The sequence below is a fragment of the Lampris incognitus genome, chromosome 3, assembly GCF_029633865.1.
Source record: "Lampris incognitus isolate fLamInc1 chromosome 3, fLamInc1.hap2, whole genome shotgun sequence".
Taxonomy (NCBI): Eukaryota; Metazoa; Chordata; class Actinopteri; order Lampriformes; family Lampridae; genus Lampris; species Lampris incognitus.
This window is the reverse complement of record NC_079213.1, coordinates 93,893,682-93,909,857: the sequence shown is the minus strand read 5'-3', so window position 1 is coordinate 93,909,857 and position 16,176 is coordinate 93,893,682. Positions and strand designations below refer to the sequence as shown.

Here is a 16,176-nt window from a genome sequence, read left to right as displayed (position 1 = left end):
GTTTAAAACAAGATATAAAGATTTGGAAACAAAAACCCTGCTTGTCAACAGCCACTGCGCCTAATGTATGGGGAATTCAACAACCATCCTGATCAAGGAAGTGAAATAATATTCGATACCTATAGTTACAGTTACTCTTTTCTTCTCCCTTGTTGGAAACAAGATGAAGTGAAGTGAAATGGATACCAAGACTAGAGTTCCTCATAGCAAAGTGTACCGTCTTTTTACAGAAACCAGCCTGTTTGAGAAAGATTCTCCTCCAGCAGACCACATGGACGTCAGGAAGACAGTCCGTGGGTTTCAGTAATGAAATGCCAAAAACCTATGCAGGATACAGACCAAAGTCTGGCTGTAACATCAGGCATATAAGGACAAAAGCCTATTTGGTTTTAAAAGCATAAAATTGCGATGCTCAGATGGGGAAAACAACTGAATCATCTACTTGCATGAGGTCTTTTGCAGAATAATACAAATGTGTCTTTTATTTCAAGTATTATGTAATATTTATTGTAGTTTGTCCCCTCAGGAATACGTTTTATATTTGGTAACATTTCAAGGAAATATTCATTCAAGAGGAAAAGGTATGTTTCAATAAGCCCTGAGTAATAACTCTGCTCTTTGGTCTCAAAGAGCAACTATGTCATGTTTTATGTTCTGAGAGAGCCAAGGGGATTGATTGTGTTTGAATATGTGTGTTTGCATGTGTAGAGGAGGGTGCTGGCTGTAAGTAACTACTGAATAGCTGTCAGTAAATACTTATAAATACTACCAGTTTGAGTCAATGTTTAATAGTTTGCCGACCTGTCGGTCTGTACACAATACAGGAAAAAAAGCATGTCTGAAGAAATTGCAAATGAAAATGAAGAGATTGCAAATGAAAAGCCTGAGGATTGCTTGATATTGTATGAAATTAGCTTTTGAAGGCAAAGTTATGGAATCTCACTAGTCTCTAATATTTGTAAATAGCCAAACTTTCAGGACTTCCATGTGCAGTATGTTAATGCCCACTTTAGTCATTGGAAAACGTAGATGGTACTGCAAGAGATCACTCCCACCAAATAATTTAGTCTGGATATGATTCTGTTTTCCTTAAGTGAAGAAAATCTGCAGATGGGGTCAGAGAAATATGTAGTTTTGTTTCTTTCTAAATCGATCTCATCTGAATATTCTTGAAACAAGTGAAACGTTCTGGACATAAAGCAGAGCCATCCACTCACGCAATAAACAATATCACTTGATTTGGGAAAATTCATGAAATGTTCCAGTTGTTTTGGAAACAAGTAAGTTTGATCTCACCACATTTTCCAGTTCAGTCGCTTAATTGGAAGGAAAACATTTCAGATTTCAAGAATCATTTTGAGACTAGATGATACCTAGATGGACATTTAGATAGGTGAGATGGGAGCCAAACAATTTCAGTTTAAATCATACAAACAAACTGTATGAGCACATCCATTTCTGATGAAATGCCTTGGCAGGCCCAAGAAGGACTATTTATAAAACAGATCTATTTGGCCTTTCTATCAGTTTCTATTTTAATGGTTTGGTTCCCCATTAACCAGAGAAGCATTCTTAACAGGTTACCACAGAAGGCCATTGTCGGTTCCTCTCAGACTGCAATGCGACTTTAAAAGCTTTTAATCATCCCATTGATCAAGACCTTCATACATCCCAAAGCTTTACTTCAGGATAGTGGTGCCCCACCAGGAACCACATTGGGCCATGTCAATGCAAGCTTTTATTAACAAAAAAGAAAAAAAGAAAAAAAAGAAAAAGAATCCACCAGCTAAATCTGAGTTGCGATCAGAAAAATAGGGACTCTGACTACCGAGATGAGAAGATGGAGGGTTTGGTTAAAATGAAAACATGATTACACATGTCTTTATGCATGCTCAATAATTCAGGTAAGACAATCACAGAAAGTTGAATCAGTTCATCTAGACACAACATTTATAGAGAGAAACATTTCATCACTCATCTAAGTGACCTCTTCAGTCTAAACTGACTGCAAACTCCAGTTAGTGCTCATGGCAATTTGCATATGAAACCGACCATTGGTTTCAGTCATTACACCGCTGTATTATTTATAAGGGCAGGGATATCTGAAGTCACTTGAGAGTGTAGAGGTCACTTAGATGAGTGATGAAACGTTTCTCTCTCAATAAACGTTGTGTCCGGGGGCATCCAGGTAGCGTAGCGGTCTATTCCATTGCCTACCAACACTGGGATCTCCGGTTCAAATCCCCGTGTTACCTCCGGCGTGGTCGGGCTACAGACACAATTGGCCGTGTCTGCGGGTGGGAAGCCGGATGTGGATATGTGTCCTGGTTGCTGCACTAGCGCCTCCTCTGGTTGGTCAGGGCACCTGTTCGGGGGGGAATAGCATGATCCTCCCACGTGCTATGTCCCCCTGGTGAAACTCCTCACTGTCAGGTGAAAAGAAGCGGCTGGCGAGGCGAGTCCACATGTATCGGAGGAGGCATGTGGTAGTCTGCAGCCCTCCCTGGATCGGCAGAGGGGGTGGAGCAGCGACCGGGGTGGCTCGGAAGAGTGGGGTAATTGGCCGGGTATAATTGGGGAGAAAAATCCGAAAAAATAAACGTTGTGTGTCCAGACGAACTGATTCACCTCTCTGTGATGATTATACATGGCTTCCCACACCCTGGGGTTGGAGACCACTACTTTAGGAGATGTGCTTCTTTCCTTATCCCGATGGTCAAACTATTGTTCCTATTTCGTGATATAGCCTCCAGTGCAGGGTTTTGGGATTGTGATTTTTCTAGGATCCTCCGCACACTGCTGCCCACACCAAACACACAGGGCTGGTTCGTAAGTTTTTCATCGTCTTCTGCAGGGCTTATCAGCTAAGCTGCATGCGCGTGGTGCAAGGTTGACAGAAAGAAGCGGCAGAGGTTGTTGAAACATCCTGTATGACTCTATGGCACATCTGGATGTGTGATTATGGGTAATGCCTGTGCATGAAAAACCTTTCATTGTAAAAGCTTATCCTATACACAAGGGAACAACTAAAAAAGAAGAAAAAAGCTAAAGCGTGCATTGATTTAGAGAAAAAAGAAGCCAAGAGTCTTAAGATGGTGCTGGAACAATGGATGATAAAATTGTTTAGGTAGGAGGATCTATGAGGGGAACCTGTAAGAACGAAACAATGTACCGAGAACAACATACCAATATCAGCCAGCTTATTGTGGTTGAAGGCACTACCGTGAAATACTCTGAGAGTTCACAGACGAGCATGTGCTGTTTCAAAAGGAACTGAAAGGAAGTGTAGTTTTTTTTTTCTGAGCAGAAAAGAAGAAATATGCGAAGCCAAAAGGGATAGAGCTGTTGAGTGACTTGTCACATCCAGGAGTTTGAATTTATTTTGAAGAGGAAGTGAAAATGCCCTTGTTATTCTACGCATTGTATTGTCAGTGCTGTAATACAATATGATGCCGATCCTGATCAAAATTACATGTAAATAAACATTACATAGTCAGACATTATTCCAATCTGCTAAACAGAGTGTGTTCGGTGGTTGACTGATTTTTTTTTTAATATATTCTAAGCAGCTGTGAATTAATCGTTGTGTATTAGAAATAAGAGCCTTTTTTAAAATTATAATGGGCACTGACCCTATATTATGTGTTTTCTTTTATATATAGAGTAGGAAGGCTGACAGGGAGAAAGTGTAGAGGAGCTACATATTTGTTAGTCTGATCATAGGCCTGTGGAAGTATATTATTATGTATGACTCCAGAGGCAGCAGACATACGTAACTGCTGTACCTCTGAGTATTAACACAATAATTTTCAGCAGACTTATTTCATTGTGTGCGTGAATGACTTTGCATTTGTGTATGTGCATATGTGCGTGTGTTTGTGCATGCGTGTGTGTGTGCTAGTTTGCAAGCGGGATATTCCAGTGTGCACATTTTGGAGTGTCTGAGTGAGTAAGTGAGTCAGTGTGCACACGCCTGTTTATATTTTTTTAAAAGTCTGAAAGAGAGAAAGAGTGAGTGTGTGAGTGTGTGTGTGTGTGTGTGAGAGAGAGAGAGAGAGAGAGAGAGAGAGAGAGAGAGAGAGAGAACGAGTGTGTGTGTGTGTGTGTGTGTGTGTGTGTGTGTGTGTGTGTGTGTGTGTGAGAGAGAGCGAGAGAGAGAGAGAACGAGTGTATGTGTGTGAGAGAGAGAGAGAGAATGAGTGTGTGTGTTTGTGTGTGTGTGAGAGAGAGAGAGAGCGAGAGAGAGAGAACGAATGTCTGTATGTGTGAGAGAGAGTGCGAGAGAACGAGTGTGTGTGTGTGTGTGTGTGTGTGTGTGTGTGTGTGTGTGTGTGTGTGTGTGTGTGTGTGTGTGTGTGAGAGAGAGAGAGAGAGAGAGAGAGCGAGCGAGAGCAGAACACCTGTACTACTGTGTGAGCAGTGAGGAAACAAGCGTGGGTGACTGTGAGAGTGTTTATGTGGTGGTACTCACTCATGCACTGCAGGCCGTGCTTTTTCTGCAGGCTCTTGCTGCACAGTGAGCAGGTAGCACAGCTGGAGAAAGCACCGGGCACCAAATGATGCCCGCTGCTGCTGCTGCTGCTGCTGCGACGCACTTTCTCTTTCTCTTTCTCTTTGGGCTCCCTCTCTTTCTCCCTCTCCCTCTCCTTCCCCTTTTCTTTCTGCTGGTCTTTTTCTCGGTTCTTACCCTGGGAAGAAAAAGGAAACAAGCCCGGTAGTGAGGGAAGTGTTTATAAGCAAACTTTGGTGTTGTCTCATGCTACAGTGCATGTGGTGTTGTGGAGTATTGCATTACAAAACTGTATCCGCGGTAGGCTATGTAACTGGGTTTGTGTAAGTGGATTAGCATGTGGTATTGCAATAACTAATTGTATTATACAGTAAATGAGAAACAGTGTACACACACATTAATGAATTTTCTCCACCAAGGTGTCACAATATTAGCAAATAGTTTAGTGCAACACCTCAAATAGCCCCAATGCATTTTAATCTATAAACTAGCTTAAAATTTATTTAGTGAGGCTTTGATTCAATGATACTGAGATCTTAAAGTTGAAGAATGGTATTGCTTGAAATCACATATTCAGTGACACAGTACTTCAGCTGTTTGAAATATGGCTTTACCTTGTCTTTATTAAAGGAGCCAGTCACTCTGTTCCTCAGCGAGCTGAGAGTCCTCTTCACCTTTCTGCCTTTCTCCACTTTCTCTGCACGATCCTCTTCATCCTCATTCCTGACAGAAAAGGCAAAGCATGGTTTATGATCGTCCATGATACATCATACATGGTATAGACGTGCATAAGGTGCCATCATTACAAAATCCTTAATTGATGATGCCTACCTTAACCAAGAAGGGGGCTCTTTCTTATGTGATTTTGGTCAAATTACTAATAGTCTGACATTTTCTCTGGACCCGTCATTTTAATAAGAAATTGCAGAACCGCTTTCTAAGATAGCATTTTGCAATTTCCCTTAACCACACTATCACGATATCAACGAGGCCTTGTCATATGTGTATCATCCTTGTCATGCTCTTGCAGCAATTAAGTGACCACTTCTGCATTATTTGATATAGGAATTATCCCTCTGAAAGAATCCACTCATGCAATGTGTCATGGGATGAAAGTGGTTTCTGAGAATGAATAAAGAAAAAGCTATGGGAAATTAGATTACTTTGTTTTCAGTGACAGGTAGTAAAATCTGCTTCTACGCTGAGTGACCAGAAAACTTAATTTCACTGGGAATTTGATTTGATGTCGCCTTTCCTTTGACCGTACCATATTTGTACAGGGAAAATCTTGTTTGACAAGCATAGTGAGAAACTCCCCCATGCACAATGGCGAAAAAAAACAAAAAACAAAAACGGCTGCAAATTATGTGGGCTCTGACTTTTGGATTTAATGGCATGTTCACTTTTGTAACCCAAAACTGTGAAATGCTGATAAGGGTAACACTTACTCCTTAGCCAGGAACTCGTACCATGTGACACTTCCTGAATCCTTAGCCTCTGGTCTGTTGTTCCTCTGCTTGGCTCTGTGGAGGACAATCATGATTTCAAAGTGGAGAACAAGTTGGTTTCACCAGAAATATGCCCCAACATAGATCGGTGTCATCAAAATCCTGCAGTCTGTCAAATAGTGTTTAACCAGAATTAGGTGAAACATTCTATTTATATACTCAGTGCACAAGTCCAAGGTTCCAGAAACCTCACCAGTCATAAGTCATGCTCAGATGCAGATAACAACAAACACTTCACAGTGACACCGTATAGTAAATATTGTGAAGGTGGCCGTCAAGACAGCAATAGAATAGTTCAGCAGCCTCAGTGACATATACTGCACACAACAGACAGGTGGGAAACAAAGTGAGAGCTGCCATCTCCGACTGTGCCCATATCATCCCTCCGATTCTGTGCCTCACTACTATCAAGAGAAAGAGGTATAAGGACTGCCTTGGGTCTTCTGCATGTTGGGGGGGGGGGTTGAGGGGTTGCAGAAAACAAACATTTTTTTCCCCCTTTGTGTCCCCAATTGCACTTGGCCAATTACCCCACTCTTCTGATCCATCCCGTTCACTGCTCTGCCCCCTCTGCCAATCCGGGGAGGGCTTCAGACTACCGCGTGCCTCCACCAATACACGTGGAGTTGCCAGTCGCTTCTTTTCACCTGACAGTGAGGAGTTTCACCAGGGGGACGTAGCACGTGGGAGGATCACGCTTTCCCCCCCAAACAGGTGCCCTGACCAACCAGAGGAGGCGTTAGTGCAGCGACCAGGACACATACCCACATCTGGCTTCCCACTCGCAGACACGGCCAATTGTGTCTGTAGGGACACCCGACCAAGCTGGAGCAACACAGGGATTTGAACCGGCGATCCCCGTGTTGGTTCGCAACGTAATAGACCGCCATGCTACCCGGATGCCCAGAAAACAATATTTGCAGGAATAATGAACACATTATTCCTGCAGGTCTTTTTTTCTGTAACATAGTTTAGGCAGCAGTGAACTTTTTAGATAAGACTTACCTCACAAACTTGGTTTCTAACTCAGTCACTGACATTTAGTCTCATATTTAGCTGTACCATTTGCATAGATTTGGGAGGTGGGGGGATGGAACCTCTCCAAATATGTTTGTGAGTGAGTACGCATAAAAATATATTCTGTTATAAGACTTTAAAGATTTTGCAGGGTTTTTTTAAAATTATTTTACATTATAATTGTCATTAGTGGAAAAAATAGGCAAAATATATTTTTCTACACCCCCACCAGTGTTCTCCTTTAGTCTCTTCCTCATATTTGGTCAATTGGTATTACCCATGTGGTTTCATTTGAGGTAGGATTTCACAGAAACGCCATCGACAAAGATGCACATAAGAAGTGCTTCTATTTACCTTTAAAATGTTTAAACAAATCAATCTTTGGATGAAAATGTGTTGCTTTTGAGGGTTGTTGGTTTGCTAAAATAATGATTCACACAAGCTAAATTTAGCCCTGTCCTACTGGAGCAAAAGCATCTATTTAGCAATGTCCACTGAGGATATGATGTACACAATATGTAACGTTAGCTACTCAGTTGAAGATATGTAGTCAAGACTAGGCCTATTTCCACTTACTTAAGACAATAAACTTGCATTGTTCTGTTCACAACAAAGTCACACGACAGATGGGCTTTCCATGCCCCTTTTCCACTACATGGTACTGACTCAACTCGACTCGACTTGCTTCTTGCTGTTTTCCATTACTGTAACAGTACCCCCTCAGTTTAGCTGGTCTGCATTGATTTTGGTACCCGCTCCAGTTTTTTTGGAACTTCAACATAAGTGGTACCAGAATAGTGGTAACAGTTACCAAAACGCCGGTACTTTCCAGTCATGGAAAACGAAACGAGTTGAGTTGAGCCGATGCCATGTAGTGGAAAAGGGGCATATGACACTGTGTCTTTTTTTTTTGGCGGGGGGGGGGGTTCCCCCTTTTTCTCCCCAGTTGTACCTGGCCAATCACCCCACTCTCCCAGCCATCCCAGTCACTGCTCCACCCCCTCTGCCGATCCGGGGAGGGCTGCAGACTGCCACATGCCTCCTCCGATGCATGTGGAGTCGCCAGCCATTTCTTTTCACCCTGGCGAAACTCCTCACTGTCAGGAAATAGTGCGTAGGAGGATCACGCTATTCCCTCCAGTTCTCCCTCCCTCTGAGGAGGCGCTAGTGCAACGACCAGGACACATACCCACATCCGGCTTCCCACCCACAGACATAGCCAATTGTGTTTGTAGGGACGCCGGACCAAGCCGGCGGTAATGTGGGGATCTGAACCGGCAATCCCCGTGTTGGTAGGCAGCGGAATAGACTGCCACGCCACCTGTACCTGTGTGTCCTTGTTACGGGAATATTTCATTCAGTTGGGTTTAATGCTCAAAGGTGTAAAGCATTAACTGTGGATGATTTTGATTCACAGGCAGAGCAGAACAGTTTTCTACCCTCGCGTTATTTAAGTTACACTCATGCCCAGGCCCTTTCAATGCACAAACACATGCATGTGCATGCACAGATGTCTCCACACGGATTGGACACAGACGTACGCATACATTAAGTATGCTGCACAAGACAGATGTTATGCATAAGCATTGTACATGCACCTCCTGTCTCTCATTTTGGTAAAGAATACAAGACTTGCCGAAACTTCCTTCCGCACCTTGTCATGCAACAGCTTACTCATATGAAGCCCTGGCACAAAGCTGCACACAACAAGCGGCTGAGCTTTTTACCCCCCATTTGTACAACGCTCTCCAAGGCCATCACAGAGCATAAGTGGCTTTGAAGTCTTTTAAAACGGCCTATAAACTCACCATTTTAGATTGGCCTTCTTTGTGAACAGCCCTAACCATCAGTTACCTGCTTTTATCGGTATGTTTTTTTTTCAGCCAAGTGTTTGATCATTACTCTTATTTCCTGTTTCTAGACCATTAAACATAGCCTTTTGAGATTATCTGTACACGAAACATGTGTTGCAAATAAAATGCATTATCATTATACATGCATTCGTACATGTACACACACACACACACACACACACACACACACACACACACACACGGCTTTCATTGCTCACAGCTGCTCTACTCTGACCCTCTTGAGACTGGGATGGCGTTCATACAGCACTGGGGGCAAGCAGACCTGCCTCTCTTGTTTACTTACCCATGGTACAGCTTTAGCTCCTGCAGAACTTTCTGTACCTTCAACCTAAGACAAACAAGACACTGAGGCTGAGTGGGGGACTAAAGGCATAGAGGAAAGGAGGAGGAGGAGGGGAGCTTGGTGTCAAGCTGTGATTTAGAGAAGAGCCCTCCCATGTCTGCTGGATCCACATTATCCCCATGGCACCCTCACACACACATACACACACACACACACACACACACACACACACACACACACACACACACACACACACACACACACACACACACACATACACACACACATACACACCAAGCCGAGAGAGAGGATTGTGGGAGGAGGAGGTTGCAGACATATGACATGGAGCAGAGATGTCAAGAGCGAATGGGGGAAGCCCCTCTGTTATGTGGGAGTTGGAGAGCTGCACCAGACCATAACAAAGCCAGAGCTGCAGAACAGTATGTACACCACTGAAATGGGAGGTTCAAAAGTTTTGTTTTATTTGTTTTAACCTAAATAAAATTGCCAAGGCGGTGAAAGGTCAGTTTTCGGTGTTAAATGTGATGGCAACTAAGCTGTCTGTCAGTCATGTAAAATGAATTTAGATGAACTATCTAGTCTCCGAATTATTGAAATTCAACGGAGCTCTTCTTGGGATATCTTGCAGGAGAATTGAATATCCCAGTGCCTATTTTAGAAGTCTTGTCTGTCACTTTAACCTGACACAACACAGTCGACTGATGGCTGACTGTGTGGACTTACATATGGCTCTGTCCTTCAGCAGAATGCAACATTTCTTCAGGGTCCGGCACCTCTGAAATTAAACAGACACCAGAAGAGGGAGAAGGTAAAAACAATGACAGAAGTATAAAAACTCCCCCAAAGCCTCCTCTTCACCTTCATGGAATGGAATGGAATGGAGTACAATAAATAAACAAAAAGATATATTTAGTTGTTGATGTGTATTAACACACACACACACACACACACAGACACACACACACACACACACACACACACACACACACACACACACACACACACACACACACCTCCTGCTGTCCTGGCAGCTTGTTTGGATGTCTCTACAACTCGGGAGATGCGTGCAGCACGGGAACATTCATCTGCGGCCAGGATATCTGAGCGGGAGTACAGCTGCTTGCCAGGCATACCCGAATCCTGGAATAATCAGGGAAATAGTGTTTTAAAAAAGAGATCACAAGTGTATTAGATTTGCATTGCCACACATTTTCATGCATTGCTCAGTCTCCCATTGTGGGCATTTGCAGGATCAGTTCTTTTTTCTGGCTTTGGGAGTTGTTTCAAGTGTAATTTACCTTTTTTTAAATGTCTATCCTGTTATTTTTAGTGAGTCAGTTATCTATTGGATTTCCTCTCAGCCCAATGAGTGCATACATTGCGAGAAAGTTCTTTCCCTGTATCAAATATGTTTGTTCAAAGGATATTATTTCCTATTCCCATTGTGTTTCGTACCATGACAGTGTCCTTGGCACTGAGAGAAGGGGACACTCTCTGGCTGGGACCATCAGATTCTTCCCCTTGATCCGTCTCAGGGTATGCTGGGATGCTGAACATCTGCTGATGGGTGGACTGGAGGAGACTCTTCTGTCTCTCTTCGTCATCTTCTCTCTCTCCATCACTGTCTATGGCCGTGGTGTCCAGACTCAGTCTGGCAGAGCAGCATGGAGAGACATGGGTCAACATAAAGTAAATCTTAAACCGAAATGTTACCTCTACATAAACCAGTGAGAAGTAAAAGCCCAGTTACACAAAAGGCCCGGCAGTAGCAGTAAAAATAAAGAAAAGTGATCACTATGCATGTGACATGTTTACACCATATTAAATGCCAAGGATCACATCTTCTGCAGCAATGCATGTATTGAAAAAAAAATCCCATTGTGCACGAAATGTGCTGCAAATGTGTATAAGATATTCTATGATTATAGCTGAGTTTATCAACTATTTTTTGTGTCATCCTTTTAGAAGTAACTCTACTATTTAAAGTCTGTGAGAGCACAACCAAGCAAACCACAGGAGAAACTCTATTGGCTATACAGCGAAGCAAGGGTGCTATGACCACGTGTGATTAAGACACTAAATAGAGATAAATCAGTGGGTGAGAGACTCAGTTTCGAGTAGTCAGTGATAGAGTGGAAATTTAACTACATTTCGAGTCATTGTACTGAGTCTAATGGAAATCCTCTTATTTCTTTCCATGCATTATTTTTTTCTATTCACAGTTCTTTGGGAAGGTTGAGGGGGTAGTCACCTCTTCAGTAACTAGAACTGGCTGATAACCCTGCCCAGAAAACATCACTGGCTATGTTTGGTATTTGACAAAAGAATTTACTCAGCTCACCAATGTTATAACCAAAGCTACACATCCATCCTTCTGTCCATCCATCCATCCATTCATCCTACCTCCTCCCCAGGCTAATGGGGGACAATGGGATGCCCCAGCTGTGTCTCCGAGAAGTTGACATGGATCGGACCAGGAAAGGGAAGCTGTCTGATTCTGTGTTTTCATCACTTTCCTCAAATTCTCCCTCTGTTCCTATCAGTTCCCCCGATGTCATTGGTCCGGTGGGGTTTCCTGGTTCCATATGTCCCAACAATTTGTTTAGATCAATGGTCAAACTAAGCCCCACTATAGGGTCCTCATAGTCACATCCGTCAATGCCGCTGCCTAGCTGGGATAATGTGGGACTAAATTGGGTGACCACAAAGCCGGTATGAGGTCCCTGTGGCTCTCTTCTGGGCTGCTGGCAGGAGGGGGATGGAGATGGTTTGGCTTGAGTGCAGTACGTGGTGAGTGTAGTCTGTAGTGGGAGACTGACAACAGGGCCGTTTCTGTTCAGAGACACTTGATGGCCCACTGCTTGGTGGGTGCTCTGCGGGACTGTGGTCCCAGAGAAAAGTGAAGGCGACTCCCCTCCTTCCAGGTCTTTGAAGTACTCGGAGTCTCTGAGGGAGGAGTTAAGGTCCAGTAGATCCTCTACACTGCTGCCCACTTCCACATCCACACCTGGGTAGTCGTAGTCACTGACAATTGAACAGGTGTCCTAGGAGTTGGGGGGGGGGGTTATGATGGAGAGAAGATGACAAGATGTGGCAAATGAGCAAAAGGTAGAAAGTGAAAAAAGGTTATTGGAGACAGCAAAGACAATGCAAAGAGTAGGAAGAGAAAAGGCACAACGAGCAGAAAGGGGGAACATGACACAGATGAATATCAGCAGTGTTACAAAACGAGTAAGGACAATCAATTAGAGGCGGTTTTTACCTGGTTATCATTGGTGTTACTAAAAAACACATCCTCGGCGATGGAGGCGGGGGACGTTGAGGAGGAGGATCCTGTCCCGGCTACAGCGGTGTAAGGTTGGTCACCGGGAGGCTCAGAGGGCCGGCTACATGGCTTACACTCTGATGCTGGGGAAAAAAATGGATGGATAACGGAAAGTCGGAAAATTGATCATGTGAATTTTTAACACTTGCCATACTTGAAATGCAAATTCTCCAACTTTGCCATGTGAGGAAAAAGAATGCAAAGGAGGCGGCACAGAGCCGATTTTAACAGCTATGGCACACCGGTGTAATGACCGTCTTTGGCTGGATGTGTTGATGATGGTAGAAAGCTGAGGGGCCACCCCGGCCCCAGCCTCTCCCTGAAAGCGCCTTTACATTTCCATTGCATAAACAGATATCTTCGTTCACGTGGTGACACAAACCGCCGTCGCCAATGGCAACAGCTCGGTGATCTGTAACAGTTTCCATGTCCGCGGTGGAGAGCGGGGGCTCATTCCTTCACTCTGATTTCAGCAGCCTGCAAAATGGCTCTAAAGCACAACGCAGTGCTGGACATGCTGCAGGGAATACCCGTCATACACTAAAGATGATCTAAACACGAAGGGAGGGTTACTCAAGTAAACTACTAATAAGACACGTTAGCCCTTAGCTAACGGGTCTAATCCTTTAGCCGAGCGGTTAGTGATGTCGCCTTGTGGTGCAATACACCTCATATCGAATCCCGCACCGGGCAAGAAAATAACTGGTTACACTCACTTATCTTAGGTGAGAAGGAGAGGTCTTCAACGCATTTTTTACTTTTGAGTCTACATAAGCAGTACTTCTGTATGGGTTTAACGTTTATGGATACTCGAAATGACGATGCTAAATGAGTCCTGTGCTCGCGTAGCAGCTGTAAAATGGTTGCCCACAGACAGAAGAACACCAGTCTCATCAGGAATCAGGATCTGTACATTTAAGTAGCAGCATGGGGCATAGTCCACTGACTTCCGGTTTCTACTGCAGCGGTCATACCAGTTTCCTGTTTGTTGGCGCGCGCTATTGACAATGGCAGAAGTTTTTTCGCGATGCCTGCAGGATTTACCACGTTCACAATTATGAGGATCATCCTCATAACTGTGGACGTAACTTGATATGTACAACTTGAAACTTTTCACCAGTTTGCTGGTAGGTGCCGGTGAAAGTCTGTCGACAATTCTGTGCATGTCATTGACATTTATCGATGGTAAATCTTGCAGGCATCGCGAAAAATATGCCATTGTCAATAGCACATAGGGTTACCAACTGTCCCGTGTTAGCCGGGACGCCCCGTATTTACAGCAAAAGTGGTTCGTCCTGTACGGGACGACATATTTCCCAAATTTGGCCTATGTGTACTGTGTGGGAATACCGATCGGTGGCGCTCAGTTGGAAAGAAGCATCATTTTAAACTAACTAAAACTAAACGAGAGGAAGAGACGAGTACATACTCGTCTCTTCCTCTCGATCTTGTTGGGAAAAATGAGCGCAAGTGTAGATGGCGATTCGGGCCCTCCGAAAAAAAGGCTGTAACGTGCACGGATAAACAGACTCGCTAACGCTTGGCTAGCGGGTCGGACCCATTGGTCGACTGGTTAACGTTGTCGCCCGCGCTGCAGGAGATACGGGCTCGCGTCCCGGACGGCTGTGGTGGCGGTTCCCCTACTGCCCCCTGAATTGGTGTCAGAAGTGGAGTGGCGAGACTGTGAGGCCATCGGAAGCGCGTGCGCCCAGAGGCGTGAAGGAGCTGATATGCTGAAGCCTTCCCGAAGGAGGGGAGGGGTGGTAATGTAACAGGTCGGACCCTTTAGTCGACTGGTTAATATTGTTGCCCGTGGTGCGGGAGATCCGGGTTCGCGTCCTGGCTGCGGCGGTTCCCGGGCTGCCACCCAAATTCGCTACAATACAGTACGCAGTGGGAAGAGAATTATAATTGGGTTAAACCTGACAGTGGCTCTTTGGCTAGTTTTCTGCAACCTGTGTCGTCGGGAATTTTTGATCAGCCACGGAGGGGAAAACGACGTGAAACAACATGCCACAGAAATGCACAAGAGCACTACACAAGCTAAAGGTGCATCTAGCATTAGCAAGTTCTTCGTCACGACCACTACAAAGTTGCTGCTTGCGAGATTTCATCTGTACGGTTAAACACGGACTGAGCTACAACAGCATGGACTCACTGTAACAATAAGCTTAACAGCGCAGTGTTTAACGATTCCCATACCGTGAAGAAAATCCACTGTGGAAGAACCAAAGCCGAGATGCTAACAGCCAATGTACTTGGTCTGAAAACTACGAGATATTCTGAAAGATCTGTCTCCAACTGAACGTGAGCACGAGCCGGTCTATTTCTCGGTCGCCACCGATGCCTCAAACAAGGGGAACCGGAAGATGTTTCCGGTGTACCGTAGATACTCTAATCTGACGGAGTGCAGCGTAAACTACTTGGTTTTTATGAAAACAGCGATGAAACGGCCAATGGCATCCACCGAGCTATAATGGATTGTTTGGGAAAATATCAACTTAATACAGAGTATACCACTTCGTATGCCGCAGACAATAATAATAACATAATTATTACTATTATTTCTATTATTAATATTATATAAGGCTCTGGGCTACCTATACAAAGCGTCATGTAGGTTGTTACTCTGGCCATCTTTTCTTGATTACTCCTGCCCTCCCGTCCTGTTTTCCTGGGATAGAATGTTGGTAACCCTAATAGCACACGCCAACAAACAGGAAACTGGTATGGCAGTAGAAGCCGGAAGTCAGTGGACTACAGTAACAGTTATGCGCCACTGATCTAAAAAAAAAAAAGACTGGATCGCGCAACCCATAATTCCGTGCCACCAATTTATGAAGGCCAATTGAACTTGATCGGCGCCATCTTAGGTAGACCAAAAAGCGATCAAATTGCATTAGAATTGCCAGCTAAAATGCCGAGTTGCGGCGCATGCAAGTGCTCTAACCGCACAGGGTCGAAAAAAGTGGCAATTCAGATAATATAACATTTCACAAGTAAGTACCCTTTTTTATTTGACTCTTGCATTCAAGATGCCATAGCAACTGCTGATTTAAGATGCCTTGATTTGTCAAAAAAAATTCCCGAGCTGGCTCCTCACATGTTCGACACTGCTGTCACGGATAATCATGTTTTTAATCTTATAAAAGTAATATTGTAATTATTGGAAGATACGACTGCATCATCTTGGCAAAGAATGCACTGCAAAGCTAGCTGGCAAGAAGCTGCGAAAACAGCAGACAAAACTTCTAAATGTAAAATCATGATTGCAGAACATGAGAATATGAGACTCTGTTGTTTACAAACAACAGACTCACTGGAAAGTTTAATAGTCTTGCTTGCACATATAGGTGATCGTAAAGTAGCCTAGTATACTGTCATTTTCTTAGCGTGTTGCAGCGATGGCGAGCAACGGCCTGAAGAAGCCAGGACGCACCGCTCTCTCCCTTGCGTGTCATTCTTTCACGCACTCGTCTGAGGAGCCAGCTCGGGAAAAACATGTTGACAAATCAAGGCATCTTAAAAAAATGTTATATTAGCTGAATTGCCACTTTTTTTTACCCTATGCGGTTAGAGCACTGGTATGCGCCGCAACTCAACATTTTAGCTGGCAATTCTGATGCAATTTGATCGCT

General features: G+C 44.1%; 2 protein-coding genes across 2 annotated transcripts in view; both read right to left on the bottom strand.

The window, feature by feature from the left end:
• The window catches only part of arhgef18b (rho/rac guanine nucleotide exchange factor (GEF) 18b), a 52,973-nt gene extending 41,256 nt beyond the window's left edge, over positions 1-11,717 (bottom strand). The window contains exons 1-8 of the mRNA XM_056277268.1: positions 11,617-11,717; positions 10,669-10,864; positions 10,227-10,353; positions 9,937-9,988; positions 9,193-9,237; positions 5,959-6,033; positions 5,125-5,233; positions 4,472-4,688 (exon numbers count right to left, since the gene is read on the bottom strand). Coding sequence (XP_056133243.1) covers positions 4,472-4,688; positions 5,125-5,233; positions 5,959-6,033; positions 9,193-9,237; positions 9,937-9,988; positions 10,227-10,353; positions 10,669-10,864; positions 11,617-11,678 — 883 coding nt within the window. The 5' untranslated portion in view covers positions 11,679-11,717. The remainder of the gene's footprint in view (positions 1-4,471; positions 4,689-5,124; positions 5,234-5,958; positions 6,034-9,192; positions 9,238-9,936; positions 9,989-10,226; positions 10,354-10,668; positions 10,865-11,616) is intronic.
• Positions 11,718-11,868: 151 nt separating this feature from the next.
• Positions 11,869-16,176, bottom strand: part of LOC130109901 (uncharacterized) — a 12,351-nt gene continuing 8,043 nt past the window's right edge. Inside the window, exons 3-5 of the mRNA XM_056276866.1 lie at positions 12,476-12,621; positions 12,033-12,257; positions 11,869-11,901 (exon numbers count right to left, since the gene is read on the bottom strand). Coding sequence (XP_056132841.1) covers positions 11,869-11,901; positions 12,033-12,257; positions 12,476-12,621 — 404 coding nt within the window. The remainder of the gene's footprint in view (positions 11,902-12,032; positions 12,258-12,475; positions 12,622-16,176) is intronic.